This window comes from Equus caballus, chromosome 6 (assembly GCF_041296265.1).
Source record: "Equus caballus isolate H_3958 breed thoroughbred chromosome 6, TB-T2T, whole genome shotgun sequence".
NCBI lineage: Eukaryota > Metazoa > Chordata > Mammalia > Perissodactyla > Equidae > Equus > Equus caballus.
This window is the reverse complement of record NC_091689.1, coordinates 8981208-8995210: the sequence shown is the minus strand read 5'-3', so window position 1 is coordinate 8995210 and position 14003 is coordinate 8981208. Positions and strand designations below refer to the sequence as shown.

General features: G+C 61.2%; 1 protein-coding gene across 9 annotated transcripts in view; it reads right to left on the bottom strand.

Moving 5' to 3' along the window:
• SPEG (striated muscle enriched protein kinase) overlaps positions 1-14003 on the bottom strand; it is a 54606-nt gene that overhangs the window by 7658 nt on the left and 32945 nt on the right. For 6 of the 9 annotated variants that reach the window (XM_023642398.2, XM_070270494.1, XM_023642400.2 and 3 more), the window contains 18 exons: positions 13301-13420; positions 12961-13065; positions 12273-12479; positions 11763-11886; positions 11471-11646; positions 9066-9178; positions 8458-8626; positions 8111-8207; positions 7781-7981; positions 6621-6678; positions 5943-6020; positions 5660-5838; positions 5116-5142; positions 4345-4497; positions 4131-4173; positions 3023-3091; positions 804-2778; positions 352-480 (listed from right to left, as the gene is read on the bottom strand). In XM_023642398.2, the coding sequence (XP_023498166.2) occupies positions 352-480; positions 804-2778; positions 3023-3091; positions 4131-4173; positions 4345-4497; positions 5116-5142; positions 5660-5838; positions 5943-6020; positions 6621-6678; positions 7781-7981; positions 8111-8207; positions 8458-8626; positions 9066-9178; positions 11471-11646; positions 11763-11886; positions 12273-12479; positions 12961-13065; positions 13301-13420 (4023 nt within the window). Of the gene's footprint in view, positions 1-351; positions 481-803; positions 2779-3022; positions 3092-4130; positions 4174-4344; positions 4498-5115; positions 5143-5659; positions 5839-5942; positions 6021-6620; positions 6679-6724; positions 7328-7757; positions 7982-8110; positions 8208-8457; positions 8627-9065; positions 9179-11470; positions 11647-11762; positions 11887-12272; positions 12480-12960; positions 13066-13300; positions 13421-14003 lie in introns of those variants that run through there. The other 3 variants (XR_011439839.1, XM_070270496.1, XM_070270497.1) reach the window with 3 other exon arrangements.

The following is a 14003-nucleotide window of genomic DNA, read 5'->3' as shown; positions in this document are numbered from 1 at the left end:
AGAGGCACACAGCCCATCTCTGGCGGCTCTGCTTACTACCAGCTTTGTGACCTGGACAAGCGGCTGCATGCTGAGCCTCAGTATCCCTACCTGTGCAATGGGGATGAGAAAAGTAGCCCCCAAACAGTGTGGGAGGGCTGAGTGAGGCAGTGCTTGTGGTGCTTAACAGGACACTTGGCATTGCTAACTAAGGGCAGCTGTGGTTATTATTATTGATGTTGCTGTCCTTGTGTTTGTGACTCTGGGCCCCTCCCACCACTGCCGGGCTCCTGAAGGCAGGTCATTTCCCTATCAGCTAGGACTGTCCTCTGGGGTGGGGCAGGCGCTGCTCACCCAGCAGGCCTCCATTACCTGACTCGCTGCGCACGTACTGGTGACCCAGGTCCTCCTGGATGCTGGCAGAGAGGCTTGGATGCGACCCCTTGTCCTTCCGCAGCCGAGAGAAGCCCCAGCGCAGCCGGCTTCGGCTTTCCCCAGGAGCTGGGAAGACCCAGGCCCATGAGCACGTGCCCAGCCAGTCCCAGGATGCTCCCACTTCCCTGCAGCCCTCAGCCGCCACCCCAGCCTGCTCCCCTGCCAGCCTCTGCCCTTAGCCTTCTGTGGCTCCAGCTCTGCCAAGTTCATCCTCAGGGCCTCCAGCATCTCCCAGCCTCTTCCTGGTGGATGTCTCAGTCCCTCTCCTCCTCCCAGAGCCTCTCCAGTGCACCCCGCCCTCTTCAGCACCCTGCACCTGTCATCCCAGCCGGGCCCCCCCACCCCTCCACACTGTTCACACATCCACACGCCACTCTGCCCCTCCTCACCGGAGGAGCCCGACGTGCCGCTGGCCTCGGAGCCCAGGGACTCCGCGGAAGGCGTGGTGGCGCTGGCCTGGGCGGCCAGCTGGTTGTGCTGGAGGTCAAGGCGCCGCAGACTCTCGCCCTCGGAAGTGGCCCTGCGCAGCCGTCCGAACAGCGGCGTGCTGCGGCCCGACGCGCCGCCCGAGTCCTCGCTGCTGCCGCTGCGCTGCAAGCGGCTGGAGAGCCGCTCCAGCGTGGAGCTGAGCCGCCTGCGCACCGCCAGCACCGGGGAGCCCCGTGCCGAGCTGCCGCCCTCCGAGCTCTCCCCGTCCCCGCCGCGGGCCTCCCAGGCCGGGTGGCGCTGCGCCGGCGGGGTCCGCCGCAGACGCTGGGACAGCGACAGTGAGAGGCGGCGCACGAGGCCCGGCTCGCCGACTGCCCTGAGGTCCTGCACGGAGCGGGAGCGCTCGGGCCGGCGCACGAGCTCCAGCGGGGTCCCCGCTGGGCTGGGCCGGTACATGCCGTCCTCCTCCTGGGCCCCGCGGAAGGGGCCGCGCTCCTCCGAGCGCGAGCGGCTCAGCAGCCGCAGCCCCCGCGACAGGGGCGACTCACGGCTGCGCTTGAACTTGGCCTCGAACACGGCCTCCGACTCCAGGTTCTCGATGCTGCTGCTAAGACTGCTACCTGGCCTTCGGGGCACTGTGGGGACCCGGGCTTTCTCGGCTAGCACTGGGGGAGCCCCGGCCAAAGGAACGCGCCTCTCGGGGCCTCCCGGAGCGGGGGAGGCCACCCTGGCGAACACTGCCGGGTGGGGCTTGGGCTCCAGTGGAGGGGCTCCAAGGGTCTGCGGGGGGCTTGGCACGTGGCCTGGCAGCTGGAGTGACTGCATGATCTGTGCATAGGGTGTGAGTGGGGGCGCTGGGGTTTGCAGAGCCACGGGGGGTTGTGCAGGCTTGGAGCCTGGGACGGGTTCTGGCATGGACTCTGGGGGCTTCTCTTGGGCAGGCCGGGGTGCCAAAGGCTGGGGAATATCACTGGGTGTGGTGGCAGGAAGTTCTGAAGACTTGGGGGCACTGGGTTTGGGGGCGCTGGGCCGAGCAGGGCTGGGTTGCTGAGCCTCACTGAGGGCAGACAAGGAAGGAGACTCCTGTAGCCTGCGGGCCCCAAGCCGGGCCACCGGGATCTCGAGGGGTGCCCCAGCCCGGCGGTGCCGGCCCCGGGGCTCCGCCTCCCCCTGGGAAAAGCTGCTGCTCTTCTGCAGGCCCCGGGTCTCGGGTGGGGGCTGGTGGTGGGGTGCTGCCTCACTGGAGGCGGCCCGCGCCAGCCGGGGGTCCCGGGCACGGCCCCCTAGGCTCTCTAGCAGGGGGCCCCTGAGGCCGCTAACCTTGCCATCCTCAGGGCCCCCCCGCAGCAGCCGCTGGCGCAGGGCCTGCAGCCTCTGGGCATACTCGCCCTCGCCCAGGCCTCCCCGGGTCAGGCGGGTGGCCCCCGGGCTGGGGCTCCGGCGCTGCGGCAGCTCCACGGATGCTGCCTTATGCAGGCTCCGGCCCGGCTCCCTCGGCCCGGCCCGGGGCAGGGCGCTCTCAGCTGAGCTGCCCCTCCGGAGCTCCCCCCGCCGGGGGCTGAGCCCAGCCGGCGGCTCCTGGCCTGGGGAAGGGGAAGCCTGAGGGCTGGGGGCCTCCTGGTCCTGAGAGGGGGCTCTTCCCTGCTCCTGCCAGTCCATGGGGGTGGCAGCCCCAGCCTCTGGGGCCCCCAGGGCCTCCTCCTCAGTGGGAATGTCAGTGAGGGACACCCGGGAGCCCGAGAACTCGGGCTGCAGTGGCCGGGGCACGGAGGGCAGCTCCTCCAGCTCCTCCTCTTCAGAGTCGGAGGACGATGAGAGCCCCCCACTGGGGGGCGGTCTTCTGGGCACGGCCACCCACACCCGCTCTGGGGGTGCCCGCAGCAGCTCGGGGATGGGGCGCAGCACCAGGTGGCACTTGTAGCTGATCTGTGAGCGCTGGAGACAGGATACTAGAGTCAGACCTGAGGGAGCCCTCGGGTCCCTCCTCAGCCCCAGGAGAGAAGGCCTGAGGCAGGCAGAGGGTCAGGGACAGGAAGCACGCTGGGAGTTGAGAGAATCAAAAGTGGATGAAGACGGATGAGCAGGAGGTGAGGGCACATGACAGAAAAAGGCAGGGTTAGAGGAGAAGGCTGCAGAGGGAGGAGGGGGAGGCACAGAGGCAGGGCCCAGCTCGGCTCACCTGCCACCTCCGCCGGGAGAGGAACAGCTTCAGGTGGTCCGTGCTCACCTCGGCGCCCTTTGCCTGTGTCTGAAAACCCGGGAAAGAGGGCCTGAGGGGGGGTCCTCCGTCGACCTGGACCCTCAAGGTTTGGCAATGGAGAGACAAAAGTCCACAGGAGGGGACAGTGGACCGAGCAGCATTAAATCTGGGCTCCTGCGGGTCCCCTTCCCCTTGGATCTGTCACAATAACTCCCACAGCCCAGGTGCCCACGTGGGGACAACTTCCCTGAACCAAGTGGAGAGGCAGAGAATCTGGCTCCCGGGGTGAGCATCGGAGCCTGAACCAGGGCTCAGGGCCCTGTCCTGCATCCTGGCTGCCCGGGGAGGCCTGTGCTTAGGCACCTGGCCTGGCCCTGCTCCCCAGCTCACCATCTGTCTCCATGTAGAGCCAGCGCCCCAGACATCTGGAGCCCTGGTGGGCCAGACCAAGGCAGATGCTCTCCTCAGCCACCCACCCAGGCAGTCCTTTCCAGAGCTCGTTTCTGATCTGATACACAAGGCTCATACTCCAAAGACAGATACCAGAATGACCTCAGCCTCAGTTGACCAGCACATCACTCAGTGGACGGTTTATCCAGTTGATCTTTCTGGGTCATTTGCTGACACGGCTCTCTCCCCCTAACCTGGCACTGTGCCCTGCAGATGAATGAGTGAGAACTCTGCCCACGTGGAGCTCAAAGCCAAGAGGCCAAGCCAGCCAGGCCACCCACCAACCACAGTGTGTGGGACCAGTGCAGGACAGAGGTGGACACACAGGAGTGAGGGGGACCAGGCCTGGTCTCGAGAGCCTGGGAGAACCCTGATGAGGAGCCCCAGGACTGGGGCGGGTGGGGTACACCTGTGCCTTGGAGTCCATGATAGCCCAACTTAAGCCTCAGTGTCCTCATCAACAGAATGGGAGCAATAATACCTTCCTTTGCCCAGCTGTTGTGAGGCTAATAGACCGCATGTATATGAAATGCCTATCATGGTTACGGCACACAGTAGGTCCTCAATAAACGGAGCTGTTAATAACGTTCTTTCTCCCTCCACCTCTTCTACCACAACTTTGCAGGATTACACTCACTTTGAACCAAGGATGTTCCAGGGTCTCCTCTGCGGTAGGCCTCCTGGAAGGGAACGAGGGTCAAGAAGGGATTTATCATGCATTCCTTCAGGCCATAGATGTTTGGGAAAACGGGGTCCTCAGGAATTGGGGGAGTGAACGTCTAGGGCAGAGGCTTGGGCAGGAAGGGGGCATGAGGACTCTGCAGTGGCGGCACCCCGGGCCTCGTACTCACAGGCGGTCCCGCACCAGCACTTTGATGAGGAAGCCGCGGGCCTCGCGGCTGAGGCTCAGGAACGTGGTCTCCTCGAACGCCACATTGTAGTTGCGGATGTTCATCAGCGTTGTCCGGTCATTCTCCCCAACGAATGGGGAGATTCCTGTCAGGCTGCAGGGGTGGAGAGGGCTGGCATGAGGGGGCCGGCAGGAGCCCGGGGCTGCCGCAGAGACCACGTGGGGACACGGGCCAGGACCCGGTGGAAGCCCCGGGGCTTCGGGGAAGGCAGAGGCTGTGAAACTGGGCAGGGTGTGGTGTTTCAGACTCTTGCCTCACCCCTACACAGACAGGGGGCAAGACTGCCTTGAGACCTGGGCAACCAGGTCCCGCCCTGGGCCCACGCTTCAGAAGACTTGTGCTGCCCCTCCTCCAGTGCAGCCTGTCCCTGAGGTGAGGAGTCTGTGCCAAGGGGAGACGCCCTACCCGAGCCCGAGCCTCGCCCTCTAGGTCCTGTTCTGCACACTCAGACCTTGTGCCTTGCCCAAATGGCAGGGAGCCTGCACTGGTCCCTCTCTGCCCAGCCCCCCAGTGTGCCCGCCCCTTATGGAAGAACATGGTGGGGGACAGGGCTGAGACACGCAGACTGGTGCATCCACCTGCACACACACGAGGCCGCTCGCCGTGCAGGAAGGAGCAGGGTGTGGAAGAGAAGGGGTGGGCTGCAGTGTTAGGCGTGGGCCTGCTAGGAGACCAGAGGAGACTGGGGTTCCCGTGCAGAGGGGTCCTTACCAGAGGAAGGCGACGACACCCACAGGCCTGTGGGGGAAGGAGAGTGGATGGGTCAGAGGACCGCCCAGTTCCCACCGGAAGTGGGTAGTCCTCTTCTACTGCTCATCTAGAGAGAAGGTGCTCCCCGTGCACACTGCCATGGACAATGGGCTCAGGGGTGCCTCCCTCATGGAGGACTGTCAATCCAGAGGGCTGGACATCCCTGGAGGAGTCAAGGGTCACAGCAGGGCCAGCCCAGGAAACCAAGGGACCATTCCTGCCTCACTGGGGGGAGGCAAGGTGGCTGCAGAGCAGGAGACCCAGCACCCAGGGGGCCAAGGAGCCAAGGCCTGCGAGGGCTGAGGCCTTGAGTGACTGGGTCAGCTCTGATGGATGAGGGGCAGGTAGAAACATGGGCAGAAGACACCATGCGCCATGCCACCAGCCAACTGTCAGAGCAGGAACCTGGCTCAGGAAAGCTCCTCTCTGCCAGGGAGCAAGTCCCCGGCATGGCACTGATGGAAGCTGCCTGGCCCACCCCAGCGGCCTAGGATGCCAACATTACCAGATGTCAGTGACGCCGGACACAGGGGTCTGGTTGACAATCTCGGGCGCCACGAACTCGGGTGTGCCGTATTGGCAGTACTGGGGCTCCCCCAGAGTCAGCTCCTGGGCGTTCCCAAAGTCACAGATCCTCACCTGCTCTTCTCCCTCTGCGCCATCCCATACCAGCAGGTTCTCGGGCTGCAGGACAGGCGAGGCGTGGGAGCTGAGCGAAGAGGGGAGGACACCCCACTGCCTGGCTCCCCCAGGGGCTGCCTGCTCCCCAGCCCCCACCTGCACCTCACCTTGACATCCAGGTGCAGCACGTGGTTCTGGTGCAGGTAACATATTCCCTCCAGCACCTGCCGCATGTAGGTCCGGATCTGGGGAAACAGGAGGCCCAGAGTCCATGGGGGAAGGGTGGGGTATTATGTTTGATCACCACCAGGGCTGTGGGAAGAGGTCAGGCTATGCCTTGAAAGTGGCCTTCAGATGGCTGATGGAGGGGGTTCAAAGATAGGTTTGGGGTTGCTGAGATCCAGGGTTTCCATGTACAGCTGCACAGGTTAGGCAGAGCAAAAATTATAGGAGGGAACCATTTACATTATAAGAAAAAGAACTGTGCAGTGCACAACTTGTACAGCCTTACATGGCAGGACAGCAGTGAGACTGAATAGAGTCTAGGTGGGGCTCATTCTGGGAGAAATGTCTGAGGAATGTTTATATGGGAAAGACTGGGAAACAATAGGGTTAGGGGCCAGGGTGGGTATGCTGAGATTTACAGAGGACAGTGCAAGTCCCAGGGCAGGGGTCTGGTCTGTTGGGGGAGGGGGGCTCTGCTACCTGCCTAACAGTGCTCTCCAGCACCGCCCTGGCTTATTCATGGGCCCAGAGGGCATGCCCCAGACCCACCCGTCCGTTCTCACCACTCAGGTGGGTGGATGCTAGTGCCCAGCCTGACCCCGACCACCCCCTGCCCTCACCTCAGACTCACACACGGTGGGTTTCCTGGCCATTCGCTCCAGCAGCTCCTCTGTGCATCTGTGTCCCGGATCAAGGAGAACAGTGACCAGTGCCAACCGCCAGACCTCCCTGAGCACTGCCCTCCACCCCCGGAGCCCACGTCAGATCCCGGCTAAGCACAGGCTCTCCTTCCCCTTAGAGCTCATCTGATACCAGCTAGCGACTGTGTCTTCCTCCTTCCCCCTGTCATCTGGGGGCACGGATGGGACAACCCTGCCTGAACTCTCACTTGCTGTGGCATCTTTGGTAGATCACCTAACCTCTCTGAGCCCAGCTTTCCTCAGGTGTAAAATGGGGATGAAATCTCCTCGCCAACCCTGTGAGGTATTTACAAGGATCAACTTAGAGCAGAACTTTACTCACTGTGGATGGAACTTCTTGACTCTATTTGAGGATGACCCAGAAGGTCCAGGACATGTAAATAATTGGTCATTTTGCTGCAGTTTCGGTTCTAACAGTGCAGACTGGGGGGCCGGTGTGAAGGACATGGTCACCCTGTTAGTGGGAGTGGCAAGCAGATGACCCTGCACCCTATCACAGTGTGCCTGCTTAACCACAGCTCTCGTGAAAGGATAAAACCCATTCTTTGTGCAAACAGCCTCCCAGTAAAGCCAGGGATTGGTGCTCATCTGAAACGGGGTCACTTCAAATGTTCAGAAACACTGTGCTGCATTTCATGACAAAAATCACACGCCCTTTGTTAGCTGTGTCACCTCAAGTGAGTTACTTAACCTCTCTGTACCTCAGTTTCACCACCCATAAAATGGGGATAAAAAAATTCCGTGAGATATGTATACATGAGGATTAAATAGGTTAATATTTGTAAAACTCTTAGAACACTGCCAGGCACATAGTAAGTGCTATGTAAGTTTAAAATAAAAAAAAAAAAAGGGCTGAAAATGTTGGTTTTTGCAGGAGTCTCCAGACTCCACTCTGTGAGTATTTATAAGATGTCTTCAGAACTCCCAATTGCCAATGGGAACATTCTGTAAAGGTATCAGACCGTCCCAGCTGTCAACGGGACTACTTGGTAAGGTGTAAAACATGTTGCTTATTGGCTACGACAAGGACCATCATTCAGGCCATGGGTCCCCCACCTGCCCAGCCTGTCCCAGGATACAGCTCAGTGACAATGACCAGCCCCCGGCGCCTCTCGAAGGCCTCATGGAAGTAGAGGACGCAGTCATGCTGGAGCCGGGCCAGCAGCCGGGCCTCCCGCCACGCCGATGCCTTGGGCTTGGCCTGGCTGGGGATGAACTTGGCCGCAAACTCCAGGCCGGAGCTGCGCTCCACCACGCGGCGCAGGTAGGAGAAGGCGCCCCTGAGTGATGACACGGGGAGAGGATGGGGCCCAGGCGTCGCTGCGGCCCCAGCCCTCCACTTCCTCCTGGCCTCAGAGCCAGCCTCTCGGGGGGGCCCCCAGACACGGCACCCCCTCCTGGCCCCACACCTGCCGATCTCCTGCTGGATGTCATAGAAGTCGCTGAGTCTCCTTCCTCTCTGGTCCTCATCTTCCCCGACCCCTTCCACCTCCATAGCTGCCTGAGCTGGGGAAGAGATGCCTGGTGTTAGGTGGGGAGGGCAAGAGAGGAATGAGGGCAGAGACTGGTACAGGCAGGCAGAAGGAAGAGGAGAGGGAAGAGAAGCAAGAATGCTGGGGGTCCGAGGCGGGGAGCAGGGGCTGGCAGACGCTGTGGTCAAGGAGTAAAGGGCTGGGTGAGCGGTTCCTGGTCAGGGACTCAGGTCAGATTCCTGGGGGTGAGCGCTGAGCCCTTCTCCCCTTGAACTCCAGCCCACCTGAACGCACAGCCAACTCTGCTTTGCAGGAGACTTCACCAGCCAAGTTCCGGGCGGTGCAGGTGTAGACGCCTCCATCCTGGGCCCCGGTGCTGAGCACCACCAGGGAGCACTCGTTCTCCTCGTACACAAAGCTCGCGTGGCTGCTCTCGGTCAGCAGCACCTCGTCCTGCAGAGCTGGCCGTCACCTCCAGCCTGGGGCCTGGCTTCCCCCTCCACCTGGGACCCAGCTGGACCCCCAGGCCAGAGACCCAGGCTCATCCCTACCTGAGAGCCAGGGACCTCCCTACCTCGGGGCCCAGCATCATCCCTGCCCCAGGGGCCTTGCTCATCCCAGGACCCAGAATCAGCTCCACCCTTATCTCCCCGTAATAGCCCTGCACCCCAATTAGTCCCCTGGTTCCTCAGCCCCACACCAGAGTTACCCAGCACCCCTGGGTCCCCCTTCCTTCTCCTAACCACACCTCTGACAATACCTTTGCTCTTCTCTGCCCAGGCCCGCCTCCTCCTAAGGCTGCAGGACCCCTCCCACGCCCCTAGGAAATCCCTCCTCCCCTCTCCCCAAGCTCCTGGCCAGGACTCTGCTGAGGCCTTCATCATCCTCTGACCTTGAACCACATGATGTCCGGCAGCGGTTTCCCCTCAACCACCACTGCGAAGCGCGCAGTCTCCCCAGCCCCCACCTCCACGTCTTCCATGATGGACTCAAACCGAGGGGCCTCTGAAACACACGGGGTGGGAGTGGGGACAGAACACTGGGGTCACAAGGGCCTGCCTCCTTGGCCCCTCTCCAAGCACTCCCTCAGGAACTGGCTCAGGCAGAACACCAGACCCGCCCACCTCCCAGAGCCCCAGCGCCCTGCCTACTGGGGCTCTCAAACTCGGCGCCTGGGAACACAGAGTTCCTTGCCTGAACCAAGCACTCTCCCTGTCAATCCATACGTGATGTTCTCCAAATCTCAGAAAACCCAAGCACAGGGTGCAGGCTGGCTCGGCTTGACCCTCAGTGTTCATCTACCAGCTTTGAAATTAGGAGATTCTCACATGCAAAAGAAATCTGGATTTCCTGCCTCTCTTGGAAAATCAGGGCTGCCCACCCTGAGCCGCTTCCCCCGCGGCATGGCCAGTGGGCACAGAGTGGCTCAACGCTGCCCCCTGTGGGCGATCGCCCTTTGAGCAGCCCCACTGCGGGCTGCTCCAGCCCCGCCGCCCTGGGCCCTGTAGGCGCTCAGTCTGTGACCCTGAGTCAGGTTCATGGATGGCATTGCCTCTATCTTGAAGTTTTCTCTCTGAATCTTATTTAAGGGGACTTCCACCATCTGGGAGGTGGCAAGATGCACTAATGGTCCCGATGCTCTGCTTAGTTCTTCCCGGTATTACTGTGATTTTGTTCTCCACACATATGGGCCATGTTAGTTCTTGGTAAAGCAGATTCTAATTCTCACCAGAGAATTAAGTACATATTCCAATGTGCTTTTCAGAGAAGCCTGTGACTTTCTGGTGCACCCCTCCTGAGCATGTGTGGGGATCTTGGCTTTAAGGGGAGTGGGAGTGATCGCGTCCTGAGGGGAGAGCAGGGACCCTGGGCAGGGACCACCACCCATCACAGGCACACGGCTTGATTTTAGACAGATAAAAGGGGAGGGCCTCTGGGAGTGGGGTCCATGCTACAGTGAGGCAGGTGTGGAGGAAAGGGGCCACTCCACCTCCCTGGGTATGGGGCACAGTAGGAGGCAGGTAGCCCTGCTCTAGACCTGGCAGGCTGGACAGTCTCCTTTAGTCACTGTCCCAGCCAGGCTGGCTGCAGGGCCCTCGGTGGCCAGCGTCTCCCCGAACCTCGGGGCTCCTCCTATATCTGAGAAGGAAGATGAGTCTTGCAGAGGTACCTTTAAGGAGCAAAGTGGGGGCTGAGTAGAAAGTGCCAGGATGGGGGTGGGGGTCAGGGAAGCAGGACAAGGAGGAAGATAAGGAGAAGGGAGACCAGGGGCCCAGATGATCTGTGGCCCCGCCCCATCCACCACCCACAGCAGGGCTGGGGGTCTCCCTCATACCTTCCTCACACGTGCTACTGCCACTTCTCTTCCACCTTAAATATGCCTGTCCCCCTCTAGGAACCTGTCCCTAGTCTGCTGGTGGGGGTCCGTCTATGAAGGTCAAAGGATCAGAAGGCTTCAAGAGAACTTCCACAATTTTTTTAAAGTGCCAGAAAATGCACATTTACCCCATGATCAGATGGCCTCTGCTATCTAAAATGTCACTTTCTTTGCATTTGGTTGGCACTGTATCTCCTCAGCAGGTACCACTGTCTAACTCACGCTGAGCTGAAGCTGAGTGGCAGCTACATATGTCTACAGTTAATTAACAAACCGGAAAACAAGACAATTACTGCTGAGCGCGGGCTGCGGGTTGAGAGCCTACGTCTTTAAAGGAGAAATGATAAAAAGGGCCCTTGTGCAGAGGCTGGAGGCTCCGTCAAACAGGCTCGTGCAGAAGGGCAGCCAGGACCCTGGGACTGGGGGGCTGGTGAGAAGACCACTAACTCGAGCTTTTTCCTTTAAGTCCCCTGATCTCCCCAGGCTTGTTATATTCCAGGTGCTATTTCCCGCTGTGTTTAATGCAGGAGCTAAGAGCGCTCTCTGGCTGTGGAGTCGGGCACTAGCATCCCCGCTTCCGACTTACGTTGTGCGACCCTGGGTCTTACTTAGCACACTTTCTGAGCCTCAGTTTCCCCATCTGTAAAATGAGGCTGATAACCAACCCCGTCTCACAGGGCTGATGTAAATATTAAACGAGGTGAGACATCACTGAGCCTGGCACATTGTAGGTGTTCCATAAATCTTGTCAGTACTATTACTGTTATTATTGCCATTTCTGGTATTATTACAGCCATTAGATGGAGACGCCTGAGAGCGAAGAGTTAGGACTGGCAGGTGGGTGTGTGCACCTGAGGGTGTGACGAGGGGGCTGTGGGCCTCAGAGGGAGAAGAGGGGAAGCAGGCCCGCTGTCACCCACCTGCCAGCTCCAGTGTGACCGAGCAGGCCTGCGTGCCGTGGCGGTTGCGAGCAGTGCAGGTGAGGGGCCCCACGTCCCGGCGGCTCACCCGGCAGATCCGAAGGCAGTACTGGTCGTCATCGGGCTGGCTCAGCTCATACACACCTGCCCGTGCCTCCAGGAGGGCGCCTCGGCAGCTAGGGGACACAGGACAGGGAGGTCACCCAGGATCTAGCCACAGGGAGGTCAGGCCGGGATGGCTGGAGCAGGACTGCCACATGCAGGAAGCAGGGCGTGCAAGGCCGGAGCCCACCTCCTCCAGACGACCTGGGCCTCCACATGGTTGAAGGTGACGGTGACACTGGCAGGCTGGCCTTCCACCACATACACGATGTCTGGCTTGTCCAGCACAGCAGGTGCCTCATCCAGGGGTGGGCCTGGGAGGAGGAGAGCCCAGACTCTATGAGGGCTTGATGCCGGATCCTTAGCACCCGCTGCTCCTTTAACCCTCCCAAGCACCATGTGAGCTCCATTTTCACACATGACGAAGCTGAGGTGCAGAGAGGTTTAGCAATTTGTCTAAGGAACACAGCTAGGAGGCGGCAGAGGAGGGGCTACACCCCGAGCTGGTCTGACTGCAGAGCTTCAGCCTGGCCCACTGTGCATGCTGCTTTCAGGAGAGAGAAGGAAGCACTCTGACGGGTCAAGGTCACACCCGGCCACACTGTTCCCACCACAGCTGTGATGTCCGGACCAGCCCTTGAGCCTTCACCCCGGGGCCCAGCAGCTCCTGCCCCCACCCCACAGGAGCAGCCAGGCTCACCGTGCTCCAGCAGCTGCACCGGCTCGGAGGGGGGCGAGGGCTTGCTGCTGCTCTTGATGGTGGTGCTGAGGACCCGGAAGATGTGCTGGGCCCCCTTACGCAGCCCTGTGGCCGCCCACCCAGGCTCCCGCAGGCCTGTGGCCAACGCTGTCCACTGGTCTGAGCCGAGCACCTGGTGCTGCACAGTGTAGGTCAGGGCGTCCGGGTCTGGGGGGGAGGCAATGGCCAGAGGCGGGCATTACGGGGTGCCCCCCACCCCCATTCGGCTGGCTCGGGACCCAGGAGCCCATCACAAGTCTGCTCTGAGGACCTGCCTCTGTTTCTCCAGTTGCTTCTGCCTGGCCCCCATCTGCCCTTGGCTAGACCACTGGCCTGGCCGGGCTCAGAGCCAATAAGGTGCCAGGCATGGGGTCTGGTTACAGGCATGGAGGAAGCTTGACTTGTGTCCCAATTCCTTGCCACTATCTGAGGTAGGGAAACTTAGGCACAGAGCAGGAAGAGACCACACGCAGGGAAGGAGAGGAGTTTCCCAGGATCATGTCCTAAGCACCCAGTCCCTCTGAGAAAGAGACGGGAAGGCGGCGGCTCCCTCTGTCTCCTCTCCTGGCCCGTTGCCAGGGCCTCATCCCGAACCTGCCCTGCTCATGTCCCCATCTTCACCCCACAGCGCTGTGTGGCCCTGCCTCACCAATGGCCATGTCCAGACTCCTGGGGGGGTGCCATGTGAGTGTGATCATCCTCCCAGTCACAGCCACCACCTGTGGGGCACCATCCGGGGGGCCTGGAACCACATCTGAAAGCCACAGGTTGGAAGTCAGCTGAGCCTTTGGGCCCAAGGGCTCTGCAAGATCAGCAAGCCTCGGGGTGGGGGGCTGGGGGCACAGCCACAGGGGCAGGGGTAAGGCTAGATGGCTCCCCAGAGAACTGAGGGGAAGGGTCCTGGTACGGAGGCCCCTTGCTCAGCCAGCACCCTGGGCAGGCCAGAGGCTGGGCTGTGGATGTGGCTGGCAGGAGGGTGCCTGCCTCACCTGTGACATAGAGGTGGGCATAGCAGGCAGCTTTGCCCAGCTTGTTGGCGATGACACTCTTGTAGACGCCGGCATGCTGAGGTCCCACCGCAGGGAACACCAGGCGATGGACATCCCTGTCTGAGGGGGAGAGACAGTGACATGAGGCCTGAGCCAGGAGGATGCTTTGAGGGGCAGGCCCATGCCACCCCGGCCTGGCCCTTCACCCCCACCCACCGCAGGGAGGAGGTGAGGGGGAAGGGGTGGGGCAGACAGCAAGAAGCGAGTCCACAGTGCAGCAAACCCTGGGGTAGTCTACACCTCCAGCACTTCAGGCCCAGTGACTTCTCCTCTTCCTCCCACAGTGGTCACCCTCTGCAGGTTCCCACCCTGCTGACTGCCCTTCACCTCAGCACCTCTGGGGGGATCACACCTCCATGTCAAAGTCCTGGCAAGTCTCTGTTCCTAAGGCCCCTTGCTCAGCCCCCTTTCCTCCATCCCCACGGCCACTGCCAGTCCCATCTCCAGCACAGAGCCCGTGAAAGCCCTGCTTTACTGCGGTCCACACCCCGCCCATGGCACTGCGCGTTACCTCTAGACTGGGAAACCTTAAAGGCACCTGATGCCTACGGGGTAGCATCCCAAACTCCCATCCGCCACGTCTCCTGCTCTTCCTCCACCTTCTGACCCTGACCTGCCGTGAGGTCCCCGAACAAGCCACAGG